At 44.1% G+C, this 26,333-nt stretch overlaps 1 protein-coding gene across 2 annotated transcripts in view; it reads right to left on the reverse strand.

Moving 5' to 3' along the window:
• NECTIN3 (nectin cell adhesion molecule 3) overlaps window positions 1-26,333 on the reverse strand; it is a 118,120-nt gene that overhangs the window by 17,341 nt on the left and 74,446 nt on the right. The window contains exon 6 of one of the 2 annotated variants that reach the window (XM_075195561.1): window positions 334-472. The exons of the other annotated variant lie outside the window; for it this stretch is intronic. Within the exon in view, the coding sequence (XP_075051662.1) occupies window positions 334-472 (139 nt within the window). The remainder of the gene's footprint in view (window positions 1-333; window positions 473-26,333) is intronic. 2 annotated transcript variants of the gene reach the window in all.

Below are 26,333 nucleotides of genomic sequence, written 5' to 3' on the forward strand. Positions count from 1 at the left end.
TTTGTATTTCAGCAATGACAATTATCAATGGAGCACTCCTCTTTGTGTGTAACATATATAACACAGTAGAATGTGACTGCAGAATTACACCAAGCCTGCCAGCACTAGTATTTGTATTTTTCAGCAATGAGAATTAGCAATGGAGCTCTCCTGAATGTCACTGTAGACTTGTAGTCACTGTAGTCACTGAAGTGCTGTTAAAATGTAAAGTATCAAATGTATAATAGTAAATATTGCTATATTTAGTGTCTTTACCCAATGGTTAACAACCCCATTACTGTTAGTAAGATTTTTATATATATATATATATATATATATATAATAAATACTCACATTATATTATGGTGTGAAGCCCTGTTCTTTCCAGAAGTTAGAAGGACTATCATGAAAACGGTCATTAAAAATAGAGCAAGGACAGCTCCGATTATTGCTCCAACTGCAGCTAAAGATGAGGTGTCAAGTAATGGGTAATCTGTAAAATAACATATTTATGTGCTGTTAGACATGCAGAATCCCACTAATCTTCTTTAATCATTTTAATCCATATCTGTTTATGTGTTTGCTTATTAATGTGATATTGCAACTTGGTTCCTTGCCTTCTACTGGAGCCTTTGACTGAAAAGGTCTGCTGTTATCCTGAAGCAGGAGAGCAACATGCCAAAATAATAAAGTATAGTCACTTGCTTTTCAGAAAATAGATAATAGCATTAAAATGACATAACATAATTTGCAGAGCTCTTTTCTCGTTATCTCTAAAATCCCCTATCCCTGGCTCCATAACCTCTGCTTTGACATTGCTTCTCTTTGTAGTAGTAGACATTGATCCCATCTCGCCCATTTCATATCCATCACCGCATTCTGGTTTCATGCTATAATTACACAAATCCTTCATGTGCACAGGATTCAGCACCTCTCATCTTCACATTGCTCACTCCCATAGATGTCCTTCCAAATTACCTCTGACAATTCTTCACTACAGGCTCCATTAACATGCCCTCTCTATTCCTCCTTGTGTTATCTCTCCTCTGTCCCCCTCCCCTCCTGGCCTAACCTACCCTCTTCCCCACCTCTTTAATTACTTCTTCAACATGTACCACAATACACAAGTCCCCACTAGTTTTCCCTCTATCAACAACTGAAGGAAACCCACCTCTTCACAGTTTACAACAACCCTCCATTCTACATGCAGTCTTCTGAGTACCCGGACAAGGATTTGTCGGATACTAGTGAACACTGATCTACACTGCAATCTGCATTTTACTGTACTTTCTGTGCAATATCAAACTTCTCTATTCTGCACATTGCTGTCTCTAATAACAGTCAGTTCAAGTGACTTCTGAGCATTTTCATTGCAGATAACTTTGACCTATCCTTTCAATTCCTCCTAGTCATTCCTCTCATCAGTAGCCATCTCATCCTGGCCTACAACACCCTCTTGTCCCTTTCCTATTTCCCCAATCAGTGCCTCCCAGTGGTCGAAGTTGACATTTAGAAGGGATGGTATGGAAACTTTAAGTAAATGGAGTTTGTTAGTTTTATAATGAGGCCAGTAGGAGAAGAGGCGGTATGGCATACCACGGTATACCAGCCCAATACGACCACTGGTTCCTCCATATTAAACTTCTATGTGCCTACCTATTCTCTCATAATGTAGAACGAATGAAGAAATGATTCCCACATTCTCAAACCGTCAGCTGGCTGCTGCTTTGTAATTGACAGAGGTCCTCCTTTCTGCCTGCAGTCTTCTGAGTATCCTGATGCCGACTCTTAGGGGTATATTTACTAAACTGCGGATTTGAAAAAGTGGAGATGTTGCCAATAGCAACCAATCAGATTCTAGCTGTCATTTTGTAGAATGTACTAAATAACTGTTAACTAGAATCTGATTGATTGCTATAGGCAGCATCTCCACTTTTTCAAACCTGCTGTTTAGTAAATATACCCCCTACTCTTTGGACTGGTAACATTATAAACAATTGGCTGTTGTGACCTCTGTCTTTTTTATTTTTCTAGGAACAAACACACAGAAAAAAACCCCAGCACACTGCTATAGCCAGCAACAGATCTGCCATTTCTGCTGTAGATAAAAATGCAAAAGTCTTAGTTGCACAGATTTGCAAATGTATGTTAAAGCCACCCGCCACTCCACGGCGATTTTGCCCCCAGAAACCTCAGCACTCCCCTCAGCTACTGACACCAACATGCCTCTCAGACAAATAAAGAAGTGGAAGTTGCTCAATCAATTTATAGGCTACAGCAGGTGCTTGAAAGGATGGGGTTATCCTGAAAGGAACAAACACCTGCTGTAGCCTATAAATTAATTGAGCAACTTCCACTTCTTTATTTGTCTGAGAGGCATGTTGGTGTCAGTAGCTGAGGGGGAGTGCTGACACTGGATTGCTATTTGGAGGTTTCTGGGGTACCTCTTTGGTAAGTTAGCTCTCAATTTAAAAACACATATGTATGGCCCAAATATATGGGACTATCATTGTTTAGAGTTAGGATCACCCTATTAGCAAAAGCGCCGTGGAGTGGCGGGTGGCTTTAACATACATTTGTAAATGTGTGCAACTAAGACTTATGCATTTTTATCTACAGTAGAAATGGCAGATCTGTTGCTGGCTATAGCAGTGTGCTGGGGGATTTCTCTGTGTGTTTGTTCCTTTCAGGATAACCCCACCCTTTCAAGCACCTGCTGTAGCCTATAAATTGATTGAGCAACTTCCACTTCTTTATTTTTTATTTGTCTGTAATATGGCTTTATTTTCTTTGCAACTGTAATTCAAATTGTTTGCACTTTACCCTTTATTGAAATACCCGGTACCCCACTAGACAAACGGGTCCTAGAATGTTGCTTTGCTGCCCCTCAATCAGTATCTGCACCCACCTCATGCCAGAGTCATGGATCCCCTCCCTCTGAGCATACATATTTCCAGACAAAGTGCACATATCTGCCCAGTTGCCTGGAGCCCGTTATAGTCTATCATTGAAATTTAGCCCCTCTTCTCAATCATATATAGGTTGTAAGACACTTTCCCGCAGGACTTATTTGGCCTTTCTGCCACACTGTCCACCCTTCTCATTCTCCCATTTCTTTCCTTGCAACGGCGACTTGAGCCATACATGCGTTTTGGATGCCTCCCCTACAGGTAGAGAACTACATCTTCCGGCATTCAGTGGGGAGGAGGAGCTTATGAAGGAGCAGTTAAAAATGGCAGTTAGAATTCTAAGGGGGCCACAGGGAGGCAGATATCCTGAGGGAGTCCTCTGGAGCAAGACAATTGGAGAGTTGAACAGAGGTCTCAATGATAGTGAAACCCCATAGAGGGAGAGACGCAAGGGGAGAGTGGAAAAGGCATCCTATTGAGAGAGCTTACCTGACACCTAAACAGAGAAGAGCCATCTTGGATGCAGATCCTCAAGACCAATGAGGATAAGTTACCCATGTTACCTTATTATTGACTTGCTTGGATTGAGTATAGTGTTACTAGTCAGTTAAGGAACATGGGAGGAGACCTGAAGAATATGGTTAAATACCCTTTTGTGGGACAGTGATATAATGACAAGGATGAATTGTAGAGACATACAGTTAGGGGACAGAGACTGCATTTAAAACTGAGAAAAACTGCCACAAACTATTCTGTATTTTTAGCTGTCTGTGGGAAATCCTATAACTGTGTGTTGATGAGCCAGCTTTTAGTAAAATGACCGTATACTTATGCCTATGAAGAAGAGAGAGAGCAGTGGGTTGTAATTTGTATTCTGCATTCGTGTTAAATTGGACGAAAAACGGACAAGGGAGCATGTTCATCACCATCATCATCTATTTATTTATATAGTGCCACCAATTCCGCAGCTCTGTACAGAGAACTCATTCACATCAGTTCCTGCCCCATTGGAGCTTACAATCTAAATCCCCTAACATACACACACACAGACAGAGAGAGACTAAGGGCAATTAATACAGCCAATTAACCTGCCAGTATGTTTTTGGAGTGTGGGAGGAAACCGGAACACCCGAAGGAAACCCATGCAAACATGGGGAGAACATACAAACTCCATGCAGATAAGGCCATGTTTGGGAATCAAACTCATGACCCCAGTACTGTGAGGCACAACATGAATACACAGTAAAGAGCGCTTTCGCAGACAGGACACACAAAGATTGGTACACACACCCTAGCAGAAGAAAGGGGGTATTATAGCTACTCACTGTAATCTTCCAGAAACATGACTTTCAGGAACAATCTTCAAAACCTGACTCCACTAACTCCTTCAAATGAAGGGACCACACAGAATTGTCAAGTCAAGACACTGGTAATTCCTTCAGCCTGGTCCCCTACTTCCACAGCTTCTCCTCTGGTCATGAAAAATTTAAATATGAACCTTGTCTAGGACCTTAAGAAGTCTCTACAACAGGAGATCCAGTCTGCATTTTTGAACCACTGCAGCCCCCAAACTCAGAAGGCCGTCATCCAAGGCAAATTAATCAGGATAGTGATAGCGCAAAGAGTTCAGATCCTTGAACACATCATAAAGACCAGCACACATCATCCGAGCATCTGAGTTGCTAGTTGATGACTCTTTAAGGCCAGCATAATACTCTTCTCTCAACCAAAGTGGCAGCCACCATCAAATCAAACAATATCATCTAGTATATGACCCAAACAAAATTACTGCTGAGTTTTAAGTGTCCGTCTAAAACATGTCTTTGCAGTGATTAAAATTTATTTGAACTTGTTCCCTACCTAAGCACTCTTCTCTACAGTCATTAATCAAATCACTTAAATAAGCACCAACCCCTGATCTGGATGGATTCATTACGGTCATAAAAAAATACAAAAAGTATACTTTGACAAACCACTTAAACTCTCTCCTCCAGGGAGCCACATATGACTGAGCCAACACTCCTGTCAAAATTGTGGTTATTCAAAAATCAGACAAAGATCCATTTTCCTGCGTTCGATACTGTCCATTTCCCTCCTTAATACGGACTTGAAGTTGTTTGCAAAAAGCTGGCAGGCTGATGGGTCTGTCATTATCTAATCACCTTGAAGGAGAAGATGAATCCCCATCTGTACTCCATTTTCATTTCTCTCAATGTCACTCACCGGACCGTGAGTGCCTCTGCGCTGGTGCCGTGGCTCACTAGCCTCCCTGCCGGCACCTATCCTGAACCGCGGCCGTCCGCCATCCTGATGGTCTGCGCATGCGCAGTTCCCAAGAACTCTTGTGACTGTTGCTTTTAATCCAAATTGGTTGATCAGGCAACTCCCTATTTAAGGCACCTGTGTGCATTACCTCATTGCCTGATCTTGGAGTCTCATTCCCTGTGAGTCTCTGAAGGTGTTCCCTGTGTTCTACTAGTGTCTTCAGTTTCCTGCTGATTCCTGATCTACTCATTGCTGGTTTCCATACCCGCTACTATCTCCTGTGTACTACTAGTGTCTTCAGTTCCTGTGGATTCCCTGTGCTACTCATCGCTGGTTTCCATACCTACTACAGTCTCCTGTTTCCTGCTTGTGTCCTCAGCTGGACTCTGATTACCGGATCTACTCTCGTCTCTGCCGTCCAGCGTCTCTGCAGTTCCTGCATCTCCCTGTGGACAGACTGTTCTACTGAATAGCGGTATGCCTATCTGTTATTGACTTTCTACATTTACTCTGCATATCCGCTAGGACAAGTTTCCACGCTCAGCAGCGGTATCCATACCCGCTATAGACTGTTATTGTTACGCTGCATACCTGTTTGGAATTACCGTATTACTCAGTCGTTATATGCATAACTGTGATTGACTATCCATTATTGGCCTGCATATCTGTGCTGAGCAAGTCTCTACCAAGCAGCGCCACACATACCGTTATATAGACTTTGTTGGATACGCTGCATACCTATTGGGATCAAGTTCCTCTGTGCTCTCAGTGTCTGCATCCTATTATCTTTGTATGCTTCCACTCATCAACACTTGTACACATCCTCACCTATTAAGCAGTGGTACAACTTGCTATACGCAGAACACTGACTTCCCCGCTACTTACCTGCACCTGGACAAGTCTTCTCACCATAAGCAGTGGTACAACTTGCTATACGCAGACCACTGACTGTCCCGCTACCTACCTGCACCTGGACAAGTCTCTTCACCATAAGCAGTGGTACAACTTGCTATACACAGACCACTGACTTCCCCGCTACCTACCTGCACCTGGACAAGTCTCTTCACCATAAGCAGTGGTACAACTTGCTGTACGCAGACCACTGACTTCCCTGCTACCTCCCTGCATCTACTCACGTCTATCCTGATCTCCGTGTTCAAATCTGCCTTTCCACTATATCAGCTAGTCGCTGATTCATTGACCAAAGATTGCTGCAAGTCACTGACTTTCCTATTATTTATTGGTATTCTCTCTCCATCTGCTGTGATATTTGTTCCGCTAGTCACCCCGCTACCAGATGACCGTTGTGTGAACTTCACTACTCTGGTAAGCCCAGTCATCTGGTGAATTCCTGGGCAAGACTCCTAGTGCCCGTGACACTCAATAAGTTTGTTAGCAGGCTAAACACAATTAATAAATAAATAAATCTTGAAAGAGGTGCACCTCAGAATTCTGATACAGTACAGGTATCTTGTTGTGAGGCTCTATTAATATAGTTTAGCTTTGAACTGATGAAGAAGGAATATAACATCGCACCTCCAGGTGTGGAGATATACAGTCTCACCATTTATCCATGTATCTCCAAGATTAGTCTCCCTTCAAATGGCCTTCCGTTATTAGGAAGAATTGTCTCCCACTTGTAGAACCAGACCATGCCATAGAGATATCTTCAAAAGCTGCAGAGTGGTAAATGATGTATTGTATCCAAGTCAATATTTCAAGCTGGGTTAAAAACCACTCATAGTATTAACTTGACGCATTTCAGTGCTAATTATGCACTGATGAAAGAGCATACTAGAGCATCAAGGCAATACTATAAGTGATTGTAAACTATTAGCATTATTATTAGTAATTAAACTGAGCTTGGAAAATTTTGCCTGGGCGGTGAAGGCCATCGCCAGAGGCCTCCAGTGATGTTTCCCCATATAAAGCAAATAAAGTTATTTTCTTACTGTTACGAGCAGCAGGGAGCAGTCGCTCGTTCCTACCTGCGTCCCGGCTGTTGTCATGACAACTGCCGGGACGTCACTTCTGGTTCCTGTGTCCCGGCCATTGCCAGTGAAACGGCCGGGGCCCTGTTCAAGTCAGCGCCGCATCCCGGCAATGTTAACAGCCAGGCGCTTGCACTCTAGCCTAAACACCTGTGGGGCTAATTAGTTAATTTATTAGTACACTCCTGAGGGTCATTTACTCTTTCTCTCCTCTCCCTTGTGATTGGTCCCTTTCAGTATTTAAGGCTAAGCCTCCCTGCCGGTTATATTGTTTAATTCCTGTGGATAGCTGACCTGCTGTGCCGAGTTGCTGACTCCTTATAGATTTCCTGTTTTGACCTTGGCTTTGTTTTGGACCTGCTTGAACTCTGATTGCCCTGACCTCTGCTTGTTATTTGGATATCCCTGCTTGCTGCCAGCCCTGATCTATTGGCCTGTCTTTGACTTCTCTGCCTGCTTCGAACCCCTGACCTCGTCTTATGTCTGACCATCCATTATCATCTGGATTGCTTCCTCCGGCCCTGCCGCTGCGGTTTCGATAATAAATTTGCACTACAGTAGAGTTAAGACCTGGGGGCATCCGAGTACCTGTGAGCACATCAAGCTCTTCGGGAAAGGCGGCTGCTATAGACGAAGACCTCTACTGCTAGTTCTGTAAGTTTATTACAAGACCGGTCAGCCTAACACTTACATTTTCTTCTCTTTTTCTTTTTAAATGGAATTTGAAACTAAAAACATAAGTCCTGGCTTCCAGTTGCAGTGTGAATGCATGAGCCGAGCATGCCTGTTGGCTTGGTATGGTTTATTTATTCACATGGCCTGGCAAGCTTTAAAACTCATCTTACTGTTTCCAACCAGTATTGCTGTGAAACCAAGTATTGCTCAGCTTCCCCGGTGACATCTCTTTGTTAAATCACATGATAGAAGTTGGTTTGTTTTTTTTATCACTGCAAAGTTAAATAGTTCAATTAAACTACTTCGTCAAACAGAAATAAAGTGCAAAAATAATTTGATAAAACTTTTGTTCTGATTTAATAGTCTGGACAATAGCATCATCTAGTGGTAGAAAATATATAGGATTTTCCCACACCTGAAAAAAGTGTTTTCTATTAATTTGTCAGGGACCCTATGTTAGAATTCTTAGATGGGGACGGCGAGTGGAGCAGATGTGCTGCATACGAGCTCCGAGGCCTGAAGACATTCTGCCTGGCTCTGAGTGCAGCCTCAATTGGCATTGTAACCGGCTGGTCTGTGCTGTACATTGAGCAGGTGGACACTTCACCTAAGCCCTGCTCTGGCAGCCTCCGGCTCTCTGCTTGCCCTCTACATCTGCGACCTGATCTCAGTCCTTCCCTGAACTGTGGGAATGTTTGGCTGGCCTCTCATTGAGGTGCGATGCCATATTGCTTCAGCACCATGCCAGCAGCTCTGCAGGGACTTGCCAGCACACTCCTCTGCCACACCGCAATTAGTAGAGGTGATAGCTCCCCATCTACTAGAGGACACTAACCCCCTTCCCCCTTCCTCAGGGCCCCACATTACCTCCTTACTGAACTGGGGCCCAACACTCCCTGACCCTCGCATACTGCTCTTACTCCATTTAGCCAGTTGTAAATTTTTCTTCAGCTCTGGCCCCCCTATAAGACTCCGGACCCCTGCACTTCATCTGACACTGGAGAACTGTGCCTAGTGCCTCCGTTTCGCTCCCAGCACTCTCCTGTCTTCCCCGCTAAGGGTCACATCGCTCATCCCTCATTCAAGACGTATACTGTTTGTTCTCCCTAGGATGTCATTCTCTCTAACCTTAATGTGAGCGGTGGATGGTTTTCTGATGATGTGATGCTGGAAAATTGAACATCTCCTGTGTTGTGGGCTTTCCCTTTTTCTTCCATTCAATTTATTTTTTCATTTTGGTCTATGACTCATTGTTGACCCACCAGATTCTTGAATTTGTGGACTGCACTCCTCTGCGAAATTACCCCGAATGGGTCTTGAATTCCTAAAGGCAAGACTATTCACTCTAACGGCCTCCCCCATTATTTCCCTGTTTTCCCTGGGAAATCCACGTCTGATCTCAAAGCATCTCGACAGGGCTTCCCGCAGAGCCAGGGTGACTCAGACTCTGATGACGACAAACTGTCTCATCACACAGAAGTACTTCCTGCCCCTTATCACAAAGATGAAAGAGATGAGATCCTCTGTACATGCGGATGTACAATTGACCCTCCATACGCTTAAGGCTGACGTTTCTGCTCTCGGAGATCGCACTGTTCAAGTTGAAGGTGGAGACCTACCACACTACTGTAGAAACTGACCTGGTGCAGATAAAACAAGACCTGGCTACCATCCTGGACATGTACAACCATGCCAGGATGAACAACCTTAGGATCAAGGGGGCTGTCTGAATCTGTAGAACCGGTCCACCTGGACTACCTCCTCAAAAAACTTTTCACTTTGCTGGCACTCGAAGTTTCGGCAAACCACCTACTTTTTGAGAGAGCTCATAGAACCCTCAGGCCCTGCTCTCAAGATCCAGCCTTGCCTACTACTACTACTTCTTCACAGCCAAAGAAGTGATCCTGAGGGAGTCAAGGAAACTGCAATATCTTCAATAGGCCATGTTTTCCACATTTTCCAGGATCTATCCCCGGTTACCTTGGCTAAACTATGGGACCTCAACCAGTTACTACCACTCTACAGGACAATATCAGGTACCACCGAAGACTGCCTTTTCGCCTTCTGGTTTGACATTAAGAGCGCCAATTTTCAGTGAGATCCCTCCCGGAAGCTCAGCCCTGCTCCAGCATCTTGGTCTCTCCCTCCCACATACCCCCTCTTACCTGACCGAAGACTCTGGTTTCTGCTCCTATGATACCTAAGGCCCAACAGCCTTCCAGATGTGATTAGTCTACTGTTGCCGGTTCCTTCACTCACTTGATTGGACTGGTTTCTTTTCTCCCATTGGCAGGGCTGCTTCTCTGCCTTCAGCAGCTCTCTGTTTCCTGGTTCCTCTTGAATCCTGTGCCTCCAGTGCCATCTTCCTGTGTCCCTGACTTCTCCTGGACCTAAGAGTTGAGGGTAAATGTATCAATCTGCGCATTCTGCAAAGTCGCCCGACTATTTGCCACTGGATTTACCCACTGGAAGTGTATCTGTGGCCCAGCGCACCTGGAGCCCCTCTCCAGGTTCCTGTATTGATCTATTACCTGAGGGTCACATCTATGGTCTTTACCCTGGTACCATTACTGCCTTACCAGATTGTTTGATGTATTCCACTGCTGTCTCCTCTCCTTTTCTCCCTACCCCCATTTTTCTGTTTACTCTGCATAATTTGTTGATTTGTGCAGTGTTGTCTTGCTTGAAGTGTTACTGTTGGGGAACCCTTACTGTGAATGTTCAACTGTAATTATTTATTGGTCCCCCTGCAATGATTGCTGTATAGTGTATATTTTCGCAGGTTGTTTCTGGTTGGGCCCACCAGTGCTTCAGTTTATTATTCCACATGCTGCCAACATGTGCCTTTACATGGCTGAATAGTTGGCTCCCATGTCTTTCCCTGCAGGATGCCATCTCTGCCTCTGGATCTCAATTTCGCCTGGTTCACTGGTTGGCCCATTTTGCAAGCACTTTTTTGTCGCCCTTAGGGGCCATTGCCTGCACTGTTTTGCCTGTGTCTTAATTTTTTATCCCTACTGTTCCAAGGAATCTATAGTTCATGGCACCCTCTGATGCTTCATTTGTCTTTCTCCCTGCAACTATTTGATTGTTTATTTTTTGTTATTTCCTTGTCCCTAATCCCGTCGCCTTTTTGCCATCTCCCCACATAACCCACCACAGAGTCTCCTACACCCTCCCCTTTCTCTGGCCACTGTGCATCTGCGACTCTGCTCCACCGCCACCATGCACCCCCTTTGGAGCTTTTGTCTCCATGCCGATCCCTATATTGCCTTTGGCACTCCCTATCCTGTTTAACCAGCACACTTGACAGATGTTCTGTCGCTCACCTGGCTGTCTACTACCCATCCCTCCCCCTCCCACTTTCCTCTCTTTCCCTGGGGTGCCATGCTCCCTGTCTGCACACTAAGATCCACACATCCAGTTCTTCAACACGGGTAGTCCCCTTCTCATCAGTTCGTACATGTTTTTGATAGCATTTCCCTTTTCTCTGCATCCATTACACTCCACATACTTTCTCACAATGTGAAGGGCCTCAATTTCCCCCAGAAGCGTTCCAAGCTATTCACCTCCCTCCACACCCTGAAGGCTGACTTAGTGCTTCTTCAGGAAATGCACTTTATCAAACATCTTCACTCAACTTCGCACCCGAAAATATCCAGTAACGTTCCATGCATGTGATGCCAGGAAAAATAAATGCGGGGTTGCGATTTTGGCTGCTCGCCATGTCACCCGTGAACCCTCCGCCATTCACCAAGATAAAGAGGGTCGTTACCTGATTATTGTTGACATGTTCAACAGTCTGCCTTGCACATAGGTTAATATTTATATCCCCAATACAGGTCAACCCACATTCATAGGAAAATCTCCTCTCCCACATCCACCATAGCGATCTTGTTGTGGTCATTCAGAATACCGAACCCCTCCAGGCTTTCTTTGAAACTTCACCATCTAAATGACTTTTGGAGAGTGATTGAACCTCTCTCCAGGGACTACACCTTCTACTCCTTCCCTCACAACTCTTATTCATGATAAGACATGGCTCTGCTCAGCCACGACCTCACCCTCAAACTCCATGAAACTCACATTTTCCCAGCGGTCTGGTCTGACCACTCCCCGGTGACAGACGCTCTGTCTAGGTTGGTTCTCAGGCCAAAGAGATCCACCTGGCAACTTAATGACTCGCTTCTCCATGACCCCTCCTTGGTTACCCAACTCTGGACCATCCTTTCTGATTATTTTGAATACAACGTTAACCACAATGTCTCCCATATGGTTATTTGGGATACACATAAAGTGGTCCTTAGAGGTGATCTGATGTCTATGGCTTCTAGAGCTAGGAGGGAAATGCTTTATAAAACCACCCAACTGCTGGATATCCTGAAAACTTTAGAGGCCCTCCACAAAAGCTCTCTGGATCCTGACACTCTCCAGCTCATTACTGACACCAGGGGGAACTTAGTCTTATCCTATCTCCCCGCGCGGCCAATAAGCTGTGCTGGCTATGGCAAACATTTTATGAGAAGGGAGGCTAACTAGACAGACTCCTGGCCTCCAAACTTTGGGCCAATGTCTCCACTCAGAATCTCCTAGCCTTTAAGGATCCCTCCGGTGGCCTGATGTATGACCCCCAGAAGATTCGCTCCCAATTCCAGTCTTAATAAACAACCCTTTATAACCTTCCCCAGCCCCACTCGCCCACCATTGAAGAAACCCACATGGGAATGATTGCTTTCTTTCTCAGGTGCGTCTCCACAGGCTCTGTGGCAGCAGCTGCACGATTGAGTGACGCGATCTCTCCTGAAGAAATAGCACTTTTCATTAAAGCACAAAAGTCTGGCAAGGCACCTGGGCCATATGGGTTTATGGCTGCATATTATAAAATATTCACTAATACCCTGCTCCCACATCTCCACACTCTCTTTAACTCTGTTCTGGCTGGTTCCCCTTGGTCAAGTGAAGCACAGGGGGCCAGGATATTGATGATTCCTAAAGACTGTAAAGATCCCTATAGCTGTGCAAGCTACTATCCCTTCTCCCTCTTGAACAATGATCTGAAGATCTATGCCAAGATCTTAGCCAATAGGCTAAATTCCATCATGCCATCCTTGATCCATTATGACCAGGGGGGTTTCAGGTAGATAGGCTAGAGATAATACGATGCGGGCCATTGACCCCATTCATATTCACAACATTCGGAAGGTTCCAGCTATAAAATTCTCTCTCAACGTCAGGAGAAAGGCAAAATAAATTGGGGAAAATCCTTCCTGTTCCAAAAATGGAACACACCTATATTATCCTCTACTATTTATGCCTTCAGATATAATTTCTAAGACTTATACTACTGAATTTGCAATAACCTCCTCATCTGCCTCACAGGGCTGGGATCATGAGTTTGATTTCCAAACAGGGCCTTATCTATGTGAAATTTGTATGTTCTCCCAATGTTTGTATGGGTTTCCTCCGTGTGCTCCGTTTTTCTTCCACACTCTAAAAACATACTAATATGTTAATTGGCTGCTGTGTGTGTTAGGAAAATTAGACTGTACGCTTCAATGGGGCAGGGACTGATGTGGATGACATTCTCTGTACAGCACTGGGAAATTGGTGGCTCTATATAAATAAATGGTGATGTGTGTGAGGGAACGGTGTCTACCAAGGCTGAACAGCCTACCGAGTTTCCCTGTACATGAGTAAATACTTATACCCAGGCAGATATCCAACTTAACCAATGGTAGCTTTTATTAATGGAACAGCAACAACAGGCACAAAACCAACAAATGTACAGGAGTAACAATTACAGGTATGCACAATGGACACGAGAGTAGTACAAATAATACAGTACCGATCCTATTTTGACCATCTTGGGAAATTCGACTATAGGCTTAGGCTTACCTGGGAGTGAGAAGCCCCAGTGACTGACAGCAGGGCAGTGGTCCGGCTTCACTGTCACCTGGCGAGCACACAGATTCACAGGACCTGGGGCAACTTATCCAAAGGAAGAGGAACAAGGGTCCTCGCAGTCTTTCTCCCGATCTCCGTCCTCCGTCAGCTGGCAGGAACCATACCTCCTACACCAGCCTGATCTTTCCTCCATCAACCTCCCCTAACACTCCACTGCTCTTTTTTATACCCACAGAATAGTCTCAGGATGTAGGGTTGTGTTGACTGTCTGCTGTGTCTTAAGATATTAAGGCATAGGAATACACATTTCCTAATTAAGGTTCTTAAATCAGACACAGAAAGCCACCGTGTCTGGCTTGTGAATACACTACAAAACATTATCTCGTTTGCCTACAGATGTAGCTAGAAGCACAATATTACAGTTTCTCATTTTTAGCCTGTAAAGGTGTGGTTAATTAGCAATGTAAATAGCAGGGCCAAATATACACAATCTATATAAAAGGTTACAACATAATGTAATGGTGACTATTAACTCCATTGTGTTTTAAAAATAACACTTGTCTGACTGGATTTTAACAGAGGAGGGGACACTACCGCTAGCTAGGTCTCCTGTTGTTTAGGTAAACAAAGACAGTTTCTATTAAACAATAGTCTGGTCTACCTGATAATATCATTATTGATGTATTTTTTCTGTAGCTCTAGAATACACATTAACTTACTCTTTTGGCATAAGTAAACAGAAGGAAGCCCTAGGAATAGACTGAATACCTCAACTACAGTGTAATAGATAATATGACACAATCTCATATATTACCAATCTTAAAGCTAATATTTAAACATAGTATGGTGGTGAGCACAGACATGCTATTGGAATGAAAACACACATACTGAATACACAATCATAATGTGTGCTAGGGCAGATACTCTAGGGCAGGGTTGTCCAACCCGCGGCCCACCTGGCCACATGCGGCCCATCACGTCCGTAAAGTGGCTCAGAAGGAGTTTTGGTTGTGGCAAGGGGGCAGCGCTCTTAATGTAAAAAAAAAAAATCCTGCAAAAAAAAAAAAAAAGAAACGAAACTACTTACCTTGTGGTCACGTCAGCTGGTACTCCGGCTCCCTCCCTTGTCTCCTCTTCCGTGCGGCGCTCGCAGTGAATGTCACGCCCAACATCCATTGCGGAGCGTAGCACAGAGGCGACACCCGCGCGAGAAGAACAATTAGCAGCACAGAATTGGAGAAAAGAAGAGAAGACGACAGGAGAACAAGCCGATTAAAAGGTAAGTTAAGGGGGATTCTTTTTATTATTTCAAGGGATGCTGACAAGTGAATAAAAGTCACCTGGTCCTGGAGCATCAAGGACCTTATCTCCCTGCTACATACTTCTACTTGTATTACTAATGGGGCATTGTATATTATTCTCTTTGGCCCATTACACAATTTACCTGATAATATCATTATTGATGTATTTTTTCTGCAGCCCTAGAATACACAGACTTACTCTTTTGGCATAAGTAAACAGAAGGAAGCCCTAGGAATAGAATGAATACCTCAACTACAGTGTAATAGATAATATGACACAATCTCATATATTACCAATCTTAAAGCTAATATTCAAACATAGTATGGGGATGAGCACAGACATGCTATTGGAATGAAAACACACATACTCAATACACAGTCAATGTGTGCTAGGGCAGACACTCTAGGGGGACATGGGGATAAAAAGTACACGTTCAAAGGTACCGTGACCATGTGACTTTATGATTTACTAGAGTACAAACACTGAAATAGCATGGACTGTATTTAATGTTTTGTCCTGATGTGCCCTTACCACTATGTTGCTGTCTATAAAGAGCTTGAAGTCACAGGCTAAATCTCTTCATAGAAGGCAATAACAACTGTCTTGTCAAACATGTGACCAATTTGTATGACACTAACTTTGATTTGATTTTATAACCGAAAAGTTTGATCAAATACTTCACTTGACTCAATATGCCTCCCAAAAATTTCTAATAGTTCTCATATTGAGGACAAATTGAAGTGGAGAGAGATAGGAGAAAGGAAGGTCAGAGAGGATAAAGTTACGTAATCAATGCACCAGATAATGAGTAAGTGGATAAGAGTTTTAGTTGTGAGAAAGGGCCTGGTCCTGAATATATTAAAAAGGTTAGAACCAGCTGGATTGGGAGGACGACTGAAAGAGTGGGTGAAGGAAAAGATGACACCCAGACAACTGACTTGAAGGATAGGGAATTGTATATGGAGAGGAGAGGCTAGATTACTTTGGAGGGGGTAATCAATGATCTCTATTTTAGACCTTTTCAGCTTAAGAAAGCTCTGGGACATCCAGGAGGAGATGGCAGTATCGGTGGAGTGGTGGGTTCGAAAGCCAGCTTGAAACAGGTCTGGATGGGAGTGGGAGGAGGTGAAGCTGGTGAGGTGGATGTAGACAACCCGCTCAAGAATCTTTAAGTCAAACAGGCATAGAGAGACGGGTCAGTAGATAGGTATCAGAGGCGAGATATAGGTTGAGGAGATGGGTAACATGGGAGAGAGCAACAGAATAGAGGGAATAGAGGCGGTGAGAGTGAATAGGGACAAGGGTGCAGTTGGAGAGAGGGAAGTAGGAGAGGGCACTGACTTCATCCACAGACAAGGTGGATATGCCAGCAGTGGACGGAAGATGGTGGGAATGGAAACATGGGAGTTTATTTAACAGCCAATGAACTCTTTTTGGAGGTAAAGTGGATGGCAAAGTCAAGTGAGGGGAAAGGTGAAGGTGGCAAAAAGGTGACAATGGTTGTAGGATTGGGAGACAATTAGCGATTTGAAGTAGGACTATTTAGAGGGAGAGGGTAAAACTATAGGAGGAAAGAATGAATATTAAGTGGAGGAAATGAGTGTGGGAGCGTGATTTCCTCCAGAGATGCTCAGCGATGCAAGAACATTTTTATAGATCATGGGCCTGATTCATTAAGGAAAGTAAAGCATAAAATAGGAGTAACTTTGCACCTTGGCAAACTCATGTTGTATTGGAGGGGGAGGTAAATTTAAAATGTGGGGACAGATTTATAGTTGTAATTAGGCATGTCCTAGATCAATTTTAAATTTCTGTCACACGCCACTCTCCGGGTATCTCCACCCGAGCCTCAGCACACATACCCTCACCTTAGTCTCCTCGTTGTGCATGCTGTCAGCAGCAGTCTGCACCTGTGCTATGCTTCACCTGTATTATCTGGCCTATCTAGCCATTGGTCAATGCTCCTTTATAAGGCTCTTCCCCTCATCTTTTCGCTGCTGGTACTTCAAGTCTTCACCTGGTCTAAAACAGCTTCCTTCTCTCTGTTGTATTTACCCCCGCTATCTACTCTGCATGCACCGCTGATCTCCGCTGATCCGTCCCACCTCCATGTGGTAATAGCTGTGGTTCACCGTCTGCTGCATAACCTGGATGCCGCTGATCTCTGCTCACCTGTTCCACTCGTTAATGGTAATCGCTGTGATTAACGCCCGCTATCTATTCTACATGCACTGCTAGCCTCTGCTGATCCATTCCACTTCCAAGGTGTAATAGCCGTGGTTCATCATCTGCTGCATACCCTGTACTCTATCGAGCCCTGCCTACATGTTCCACTCCTTAGTGGTAATCACTGTGATCATCGTCTGCTATCTTCTCGACATGTACCGTTGATCTGGCTGATCCGTCCACCCTCCAAATGGTAATAGCTGTGGTTCATCGTCTACTGTATATACTGTATATCTCTGATCTCTGCCTTGCCACCTCCTTGTGGATTACCCGGGTTGGACACAGCATCTCCTCCTCTCTGGTGTTCTACTAAGGTATCATGTAGCTGCCCTTCACTGGGTTTACACCTCAGTGTCAAGTTGCCTCTTAAAGCCACCTCTCTGTTCTGTCTCACTGGGAACTTCCCTAGAGGGCCGCGACCTGCAGGGTGGAAGCTGCTGAAGCCCAAATCTCCTTGCAGGGATCCCTGGTGAATACCTTCCACTCTGTTAGACTCCGCGCCTCTGGGGGAGTCTAGCAAATACCAGCTGAAATAACAGGATCTCACTCATCCTTCGTGTACAAACCTGACAGTAAGAACCAGCCATGACAGATCCTGAAAGAGAACCGTCTGCTAAAGATTTACTCCAACATCTGGTTGGTAGATTGGAATGCCAAGATGCCATGCAGATTCAATTGCTTCAGTGCCTACAGTCGCTGGCTACCCGTATGGACAATTTACAAGCTTCTCCACCTTTTTCTCTACGGTTGCAGCGGTTCATCCAGTAGCCCTGGAGATGTCTCTAGATCCCTCTGCTTTACAACTGCCAACGCCTTCTATGTTCAATGGTAATCCAAAGTATTGCAGGGGCTTCCTGAATCAATGTCTTATTCAATTTGAACTTCTTCCACAGAACTTTCCTTCATCAAGGTCCAAGGTTGCATATATCATTTACCTCTTATCTGGGCAAGCGTTGGCCTGGGTTTCTCCTCTGTGGGAGCGGAATGATAATCTTCTAAATGATTGCTCTGCCTTCATTACCACCTTCCGAAGGATGTTTGATGAGCCAGGGCGAGTCATCTCCTCAGCCTCTAGTATCCTCCGGTTACGCCAGGGTTCACGCTCTGTGGCCCAATATGTAATCGAATTTCAAACTTTATTCTCCGAATTACAATGAAACGATGAAGCTCTGGTAGCTACCTTCTGGCAAGACCTCTCCGACAAGGTCAAGGACACCCTGTTCTCTCAAGAATTACCAGCAATCTTGGACTCCTCATTATGTAATAGAGTGGACATCAGATTCCGTGAAACGTCTTCTGAGAAGGAGAATCCCAGACGTTCATCTTTTCGGCTAGCTCCCCGATTTCAACTTCCTGGTTTGTCTGATGAATCTATGCAAATGGGCCATTCTCGTCTGACTCCCGAAGAGAGAGATAAGAAAATAAAGAATAAACTCTGTCTTTATTTTGGGGATGCAAAACATGTCCTTAAACTATGTCCGAAACGGTTGGGAAACACCAGACCTTAGCTTGTTCAGGAGAGGGCAGGCTAAGGGCGTTTCACCACTCTCCGGATTTCTCTTTTGATCAAATTTGTTCGTTTCCTGATACCTTATACTGGGCCTCTGAAACTGCTCATACTACTGCCTTGTTGGATTCAGGGGCTGCTGGAAATTTCATCTCTCTACACCTTGTCAAGCAACTGGCCTTTTCTACAGTGCCGCTGGAGAAATCTATCATGATTACCATCATCGATGGAGCTCGCTTCACCAATGGTCTTATTCATCACCGTACTAGTCTACTCTCTTTACAAGTAGGAGCGCTCCATTGGGAAAAACAATATTTTCTTGTTCTTCCTCTTACCACCAGTCCTCTCATCTTGGGTCTACCTTGGCTTCACCTCCACTCGACCCAGTTGGACTGGCCTTCTTCTCAGATTACAGCCTGGGGTAAAGCCTGCTCGGGAAGATGTCTCACACAAGTCAAGCCTTTAAGGACTCTTCTTGCTTCCTCAGACTCAAGCACCTCCGTCCTGCCTCTACAATATTCTTCCTTCACTGATGTCTTTAACAAATCCTATGCTGAACGTTTGCCTCTTCATCGTCCTTGGGATTGCCCCATCGACTTAATTCCGGGTAAAGTTCCACCCAGAGGACGTGTCTACCCTCTCTTGTTGCCTGAGACTAAGGCTACCACAAATTATATCAAGGAGGACCTACAACGAGGTTTCATTAGACCTTCCACCTCTCCAGCCGATGCTGGCTTCTTTTTTGTAAAGAAAAGAGGTGTAACCCTTCGCCCCTGTATTGATTATAGTGGTTTAAATACCATGACGGTGAAGAACCGCTACCCCATTTCATTAATCACGGAATTATTTGATCGCATCAAGGGTGCAAAAAGTTTTTCTAAACTAGACCTTCGAGGGGCATACAACTTCATCCGTATACGAGCTGGAGATGAGCGGAAGACTGCATTCACCACACGAGATGGTCATTATGAATATCTTGTTATGCCCTTCGGCCTATGAAATGCGCCTGTAGTCTTCCAGAGATATGTTAATGAAATTTTCTGTGACCCCTTGTACTCTTCCATGGTAGTATACCTTGATAATATGCTAATCTTCTCAAAAGATCTCCAGTCTCATTGCCTTCACCTTGCCGAAGTTCTTTCCCGATTACGAAAAAACAACCTTTACTGTAAATTGGAGAAATGCTTTTTTGAAGCCGCTGAGCTGCCCTTCCTAACAGGGCTGTCTTTCCCATAGGGCACAATTGGCAGGTGCCCGGGGGCCCTGTAGCCCAGGGGGGCCTGTCGGAGGAAGCAAAAAAAAAAATAACCTGAAAAAAAAGAAGAAAACATTTACCGTGCTGTCAGCTGGCGATCCGGCTCCCTCCCTGGTCTCCTCCTCCATCGCGCTTGCAGTGCATGTCGGGCATGACGTCATCACGCCTGCCCGACATCCATTGCAGAGCGCGACGGAGGAGGAGACCATGGAGGGAGCTGGATCGCCAGCTGACAGCACGGTAAATGTTTTCTTCTTTTTTTTCAGGTTATTTTTTTTTCCTGCCTCCGACAGGCCCCCCTGGGCTACAGGGCCCATATATATAATAATTATTTTTTTTTGTATGTATAGGGACCCCGGTGCACTGCTGTGCCCGGGGGCCCAGGATGTTTTTAAGAGGGCCCTGCTTCCTAGGGTATATTGTGTCTGGTTTCGGTCTCCAGATGGATCCTGAAAATGTCCAGGCTATTTTGGAGTGGCCTCGTCCCAATATTCTCAAAACTATCCAACGGTTTTTGGGCTTCGCCAATTATTACAGAAGTTTCATTTCTGGATACTCCACCATCGTGGCTCCACTAGTGGCTCTCACCAAAAAAGGTGCCGACACCCAGCATTGGCTTCCAGAAACGGTTGAGGCATTTTCTTTTCTCAAAGAGGCATTCTCTACTGCCCCTGTCCTGAAGCAACCCGACCTCTCCCTCCCATTTTTTCTCGAAGTCGATGCATCCACAATGGGAGTGGGAGCTGTTCTTTCACAGAAGTCTATTCATGGGAAACTCCATCCCTGTGCCTTCTTTTCCCGTATATTCCTATCAGCTAAAAGGAACTATTTCATAGGCGATAAGGAGTTACTGGCCATTAAATTAGCATTGAGCGAATGGCGTTATCTGTTGGAAGGGGTCCAACATATTGTCACAGTGTTTACAGACCATAAAAACCTCCTTTATCTCCAATCCGCCCAGTGCCTGAATCCTCGTCAAGCCCGCTGGTCGCTCTTCTTCTCACACTTTAACTTACATGTTACCTTCAAACATGGCCAAATAAATAAGAAAGCCGAGGCATTATCTCGGGCTATTGACAGTTCTGAACCCGAAGACTTTCTGGATCGTCCCATTTTGAATCCAAAATGCCTCAATGACATCATCCTATCTAAGCCTCCCACTCCCCCCCTCCCTCGGGGAAAACATTAGTTCCTCCCTATCTACGGAAGAGACTGTTGATCTGGTTCCAAGCTTCACACTTTGCTGGACATCTGGGAGCCCGGAAGACCTTCGAATTAATTTCCCCTCAATACTGGTGGCCCAAGTATCAATCTGAGGTTAAGGAATTTGTAGCCACTTGTGCGGTTTGTGCTCAACACAAATCCCCTCGCCAACCTCCGTTGGGTCTTCTTCACCCTCTTCCTGTACCTTCTAATCATGGACCCATATTTCGATGGTCTTCATCACTGATGTACCCTCCAGCAAAAATTATAATACCATCTGGGTTATTGTAGACCGTTTTTCCAAAATGGCACACTTCGTCCCTTTGGTTGGTCTGCCTTCCTCTGCTGTCTTGGCCCCACATTTTGCGAAAGAAATTTTTTGCCTTCATGGTTGCCCTTCAGAAATTGTCTCGGATAGAGGGGTTCAATTCGTATCTAAGTTTTGGAGATCTCTGTGTCATCTTCTGGACATCCGGCTAAAGTTCTCCTCTTCTTATCAATCCCAGACCAATGGGCAAACCGAGAGGGTGAATCAAGACTTGGAAACATTCCTTAGGATCTTCTCCTCAACCAACCAAGAAGATTGGGTCGATATGTTACCATGGGCCGAATTTGTGCATAACAATGCCTTTCACGAATCCACTTCAACGACTCCATTTTCCATCGTCTATGGCGTACATTAGCGAATTCCAGAGTTTTCGGCTCTACCATCTACCCAGGTTCCAGCAGTTAACTCCATGAGACAAGATTTTCTTTCTACTTGGGCACTAAGCTCGAAGGGCATTGAAAAAAATCCTCCTCTCGGTATAAATTATTTGCAGATAGGAAATGCAGAGCCATGCCTCCTCTGAAGGTTGGTGACAAAGTCTGGCTGTCGACCAAGAATATTCGTCTCAGGGTACCCTTTATGAAGTTCGCTCCCCGCTACATCGGTCCCTTTAAGATCTCTTGAGTCATCTCTCCAGTGTACTTTAAACTTCAGCTTCCCTCAGCTCTTCAGATAACAAATACCTTCCATATCTCGCTATTGAAGCCTTTGGTCATCAACCGTTTTTCTTCTCCCATTACTTCTTCCGCTCATCCTGAGATCCAGCAAGCCAAAGAATTTGAGATCAAACAGTTATTGCATTCCAAATATTCTAGAGCAGTACTAAGGTATCTTGTTGACTGGACAGGCTTTGGTCCTGAGGAACGATCGTGGGTGCGAGCATCTGATGTCTGTCATTGCATCTCTTCTATTGAAGAAATTTTATACCAAATTCCCCAGGAAACCTGGTCCTAGGTGTTCGGCGGTGACCACTTTTAAAGTGTGGGGGGGGGGGGGGGGTTACTGTCACACACCGCTCTCCGGGTATCTCCACCCGAGCCTCAGCACACATACCCTCACCTTAGTCTCCTCGTTGTGCATGCTGTCAGCAGCAGTCTGCATCTGTACTATGCTTCACCTGTATTATCTGGCCTATCTAGCCATTGGTCAATGCTCCTTTATAAGGCTCCTCCACTCATCTTTTCACTGCTGGTACTTCAAGTCTTCACCTGGTCTGAAACAGCTTCATTCTCTCTAGTAAATTTATTGGATATGCCCCTGAAGGGGGATTCTCAATCCGGGTTTTACTCTTCATGTAATAGATCATATACTAACCCACTGACGAGCTCCCTTATGGGAATCCAGTATAGCTATATTTTTTAATACAGCTTACCAGCATAGTTGAAGAACTAATTCCATGTATAAGAAGAGGACATTGATTGACATTTAAAAACAGCTGGATTCGTCGGAAAGAAAAGTACTCATTAAAGAAACATATAATGTTGTAACTTGGAAAATCTAAACATTTGAGGAATTTGGAACACTAATTGGTTGATTCCAAATCATCCCGTCCTGGGTTAGCTCACTTCAAGATACCAATTTCCGGAAAATAATCACGCCCCTTTGTTCCTTAAATAGGAGTCAGAAATGTAGGATTGCCAGCTTTGAGAAAGTCCTAGGTATATAGGATGAAACGCGTCAGCAAGAATATACTCCTACATTCCCCAAAACACAGCGCTGTGTGGAGAGCCTATGATTTTCGAGGCAAAGGAGAGTGTATACCAATGGACCCTTTTTGACTTCAACATATACCACAATAGAGTGGAACCAATACTACCAAGTATTGGTTTCCGGACAACAAAGGGGCGTTTACTTGTATACGTACAGGCGGAGGAACGTCTTAGTGACTCTTGAACACACCCCAGACCATAGTTCCGGACCGGGTGAGTCGATATACCTACTGAACTCTCCAGGACGAGACGGAACTAAACATTAGCACCTAGGCTATCGATTCAAGCAGGGTAAGCCTTGTCTATACTTACTTTTCAACACGTATAGGAATTACCTGTGCGGACCATTAGCTCCACGCATGATTAAATGCCATTAAGGAGTCCCAAGGGACAGTGTTTTCCTATGTGTAGGTGGAAAATAGTTTTGCATATGCAATCAATTGGAAGTGTTATAGATCTTTTTCCAACAATATTGCACAAAGTGAACAAGAATGGAATAACGAACTCTTCCACCATGCTATACGTTACTCAACGTTTTTAATTATATTCATTGTTGGTTTTTATTTTTTATTTTTGAATCATGCATGCATTTGCTTTTTGATCATTACTTCCATACTCCTCTCTCTTTTTTCCGGTTCTATATGTACCTATATTTTATATCCATGTACAACTATGTTTATGTCCCTTTAGAGATCTACCCTCTCTTGCTCACATCATTGGGACTTTATAGCATTGTGCGTCTCTTTGCTAATATTCCGAAGGAAGGAGTATATGTATCTGTTGGTGCATTAGCCAATCGACTGGTTTCAGTTATCACCGATTGATGTTATGTGTCTCCTCTTCAAGATATTTATATGGTTGTATATCTGACCCAATGTCTGTTGTATGAATACATTTTTATTGTGATTTAGTCTCAGTGCGGATTGTATCCTGTGCTAAGGGAGGAACTGACTATATTACCTTAGGTGTCCCAATGCTTGACATACTGTATGCTACCCTTTGGCCCTACCTTCATCCTTCCCCTTATTCCAATTTCTTCCTCTTTCTCTCCTGCTATCAAACCCCTTGCTCCAAACCAGCCCTCCTCTGAAAACCAGCAACTCCTCCAAGCTTATACACATTTCTCCTCTTCCCTCCCTCCCCTCTACTGTGCCCTATGGAATGCCAGTTCAGTCTGCAATAAAATGGATGATGCGTGAGTATCATCCATCACCACTTCAGCTCAAACACCTCGCTATCATTAAAACCTGATTATCCCTGACAGACACTTCTCTTGCTGCTCTATCTTTGGTGGTCTCTCCTCCTCCTACACCACCTGACCTTTGGGCCTGAAAGGTGGCAGCATAAGGTTCCTGCTATCCCCCTGCTGCTCCTTCCAGGTCTTTTCCACTGATCCATCTTTCTTTATCCCCATTTGAAGTTCCCTCCACCTCTTCCACCCTATCCACATCTGCACTGCCATCATCTAACATCCCCCAGAGCCCATCTTCCAATTACTTTATAAAACTTATCTGCCTCGCTCCCACACTTCCTCTGACCTCCCTCCCTTCATGCATGGAGACTTCAACATCCCGATCTATGATCCCAGAAATCTCAGAGCCTCCAAACTTCTCTCTTTCTTGTCCTCATTTGGTCTCTCTCAATGAACCTACTCACCCTCCCACAACAGTGACCACTCCCTTGATTTGGTCTTTTCCCACCTTTGTGGTGTCTGACTTCAACATCTTAATAGATTTATTATATTTTTCCAGATTTAACACATTAAGAGCACTATTAGGATATTTAAAATATTACGAAAGACAATGCTGATAAGAAAAATATCCTGCAACTAAATATACAGTATAGCCTTATCTCTGCTTTACATACATGGGCAATATGTGGCTAAATGAAGTGTGAGATTGAAAAATCCATATCAGTGAGTTTCTAGAAGTGTAATCTTATTCTAGCCAATTGTCTATTTATTGGAGTATGAAAACAAAACCCACCTCTACTCTGCGACATAAAAGGTTAATAAAAATAAGTATGCAACAGAAAATGTGATCAAGTGTGTATGTTGTTGTAAAGTTCTGTCAAGAACGTGTGGTCTGTTTCCTTATAGGAGAATTGTAACTATCAAAACATGTTATTTTTCCAAATGTGTCTTTTTTTAACTGTATAGCCACAATGGCATATTACTTTATATCCAATGATGACAAACACTATCCTTCTAACTAGACCTATATAACCTGTATGATTGTGGAACCGTGCAGAGAATATCTGGCCTTGAAAGAATTGAAAGGGATCACGTCCGGTGAAAATGGGTATATACTGATATAAATAGAAGCAGTCCCCTCATTTCACTTCAGAATCTTGTTTTCTTTGATCTCGACTCAGAGCATTATGTGGGTTTATATTTTTTAGGTGGACGATGTGGACCCCTTGCCATCTGCGCCCTTCATCCTGAGGGAGAAGAGGAATCCCCATCTGTATGCCAATTGCATTTCTCAATAAGTTTGGTAGCAGGCTAAACACACACCTTTGCCAGAGGGTCTACATAAATCTTGAAAGAGGTGCACATCAGAATTATGATATAGTACGGGTTTTTTGTTGCAACCTTCCTTTAATTGTTGAAGACAGACTAGAACATCCCACCTCTAGTTTCCAAAACTCTGTGTGCCCTATAAAATTGGATTTCACGAGACACTTCTGAAAAATGGACGTAAAGTTTGCTGCAGATTACCAAGGGGAAACCTTAAATCATTGTATATTCCACTATTTTCTAGATAATCTAGGTAATTTTGCAACTTGTATTTATTGTCAGCTTCTACCTATGCTGTTCCGTGCAGGTCAGACACTGTGTCATCAAGTCCATTTATAGATTCTCCCATATCAGTTCTTTCAGTCCACTGGGAAAATTCCTCTGAACAAGTCCCCTTTTGTGGGGAGAAAGCGCAAAGGTTGTATATTGTCAGTGTTTACATGGTGCCCCTATCCTTTTCTCTTTTCTCCCACATCAGACATCAATTCAAAATACTGCTCTTATTCTGACAGGAGTGCCATTGGAGAATTCCCATACTCTGTGGTAAAACAAAGCGACAGTT

This window comes from Mixophyes fleayi, chromosome 2 (assembly GCF_038048845.1).
Source record: "Mixophyes fleayi isolate aMixFle1 chromosome 2, aMixFle1.hap1, whole genome shotgun sequence".
Lineage (NCBI taxonomy): Eukaryota > Metazoa > Chordata > Amphibia > Anura > Limnodynastidae > Mixophyes > Mixophyes fleayi.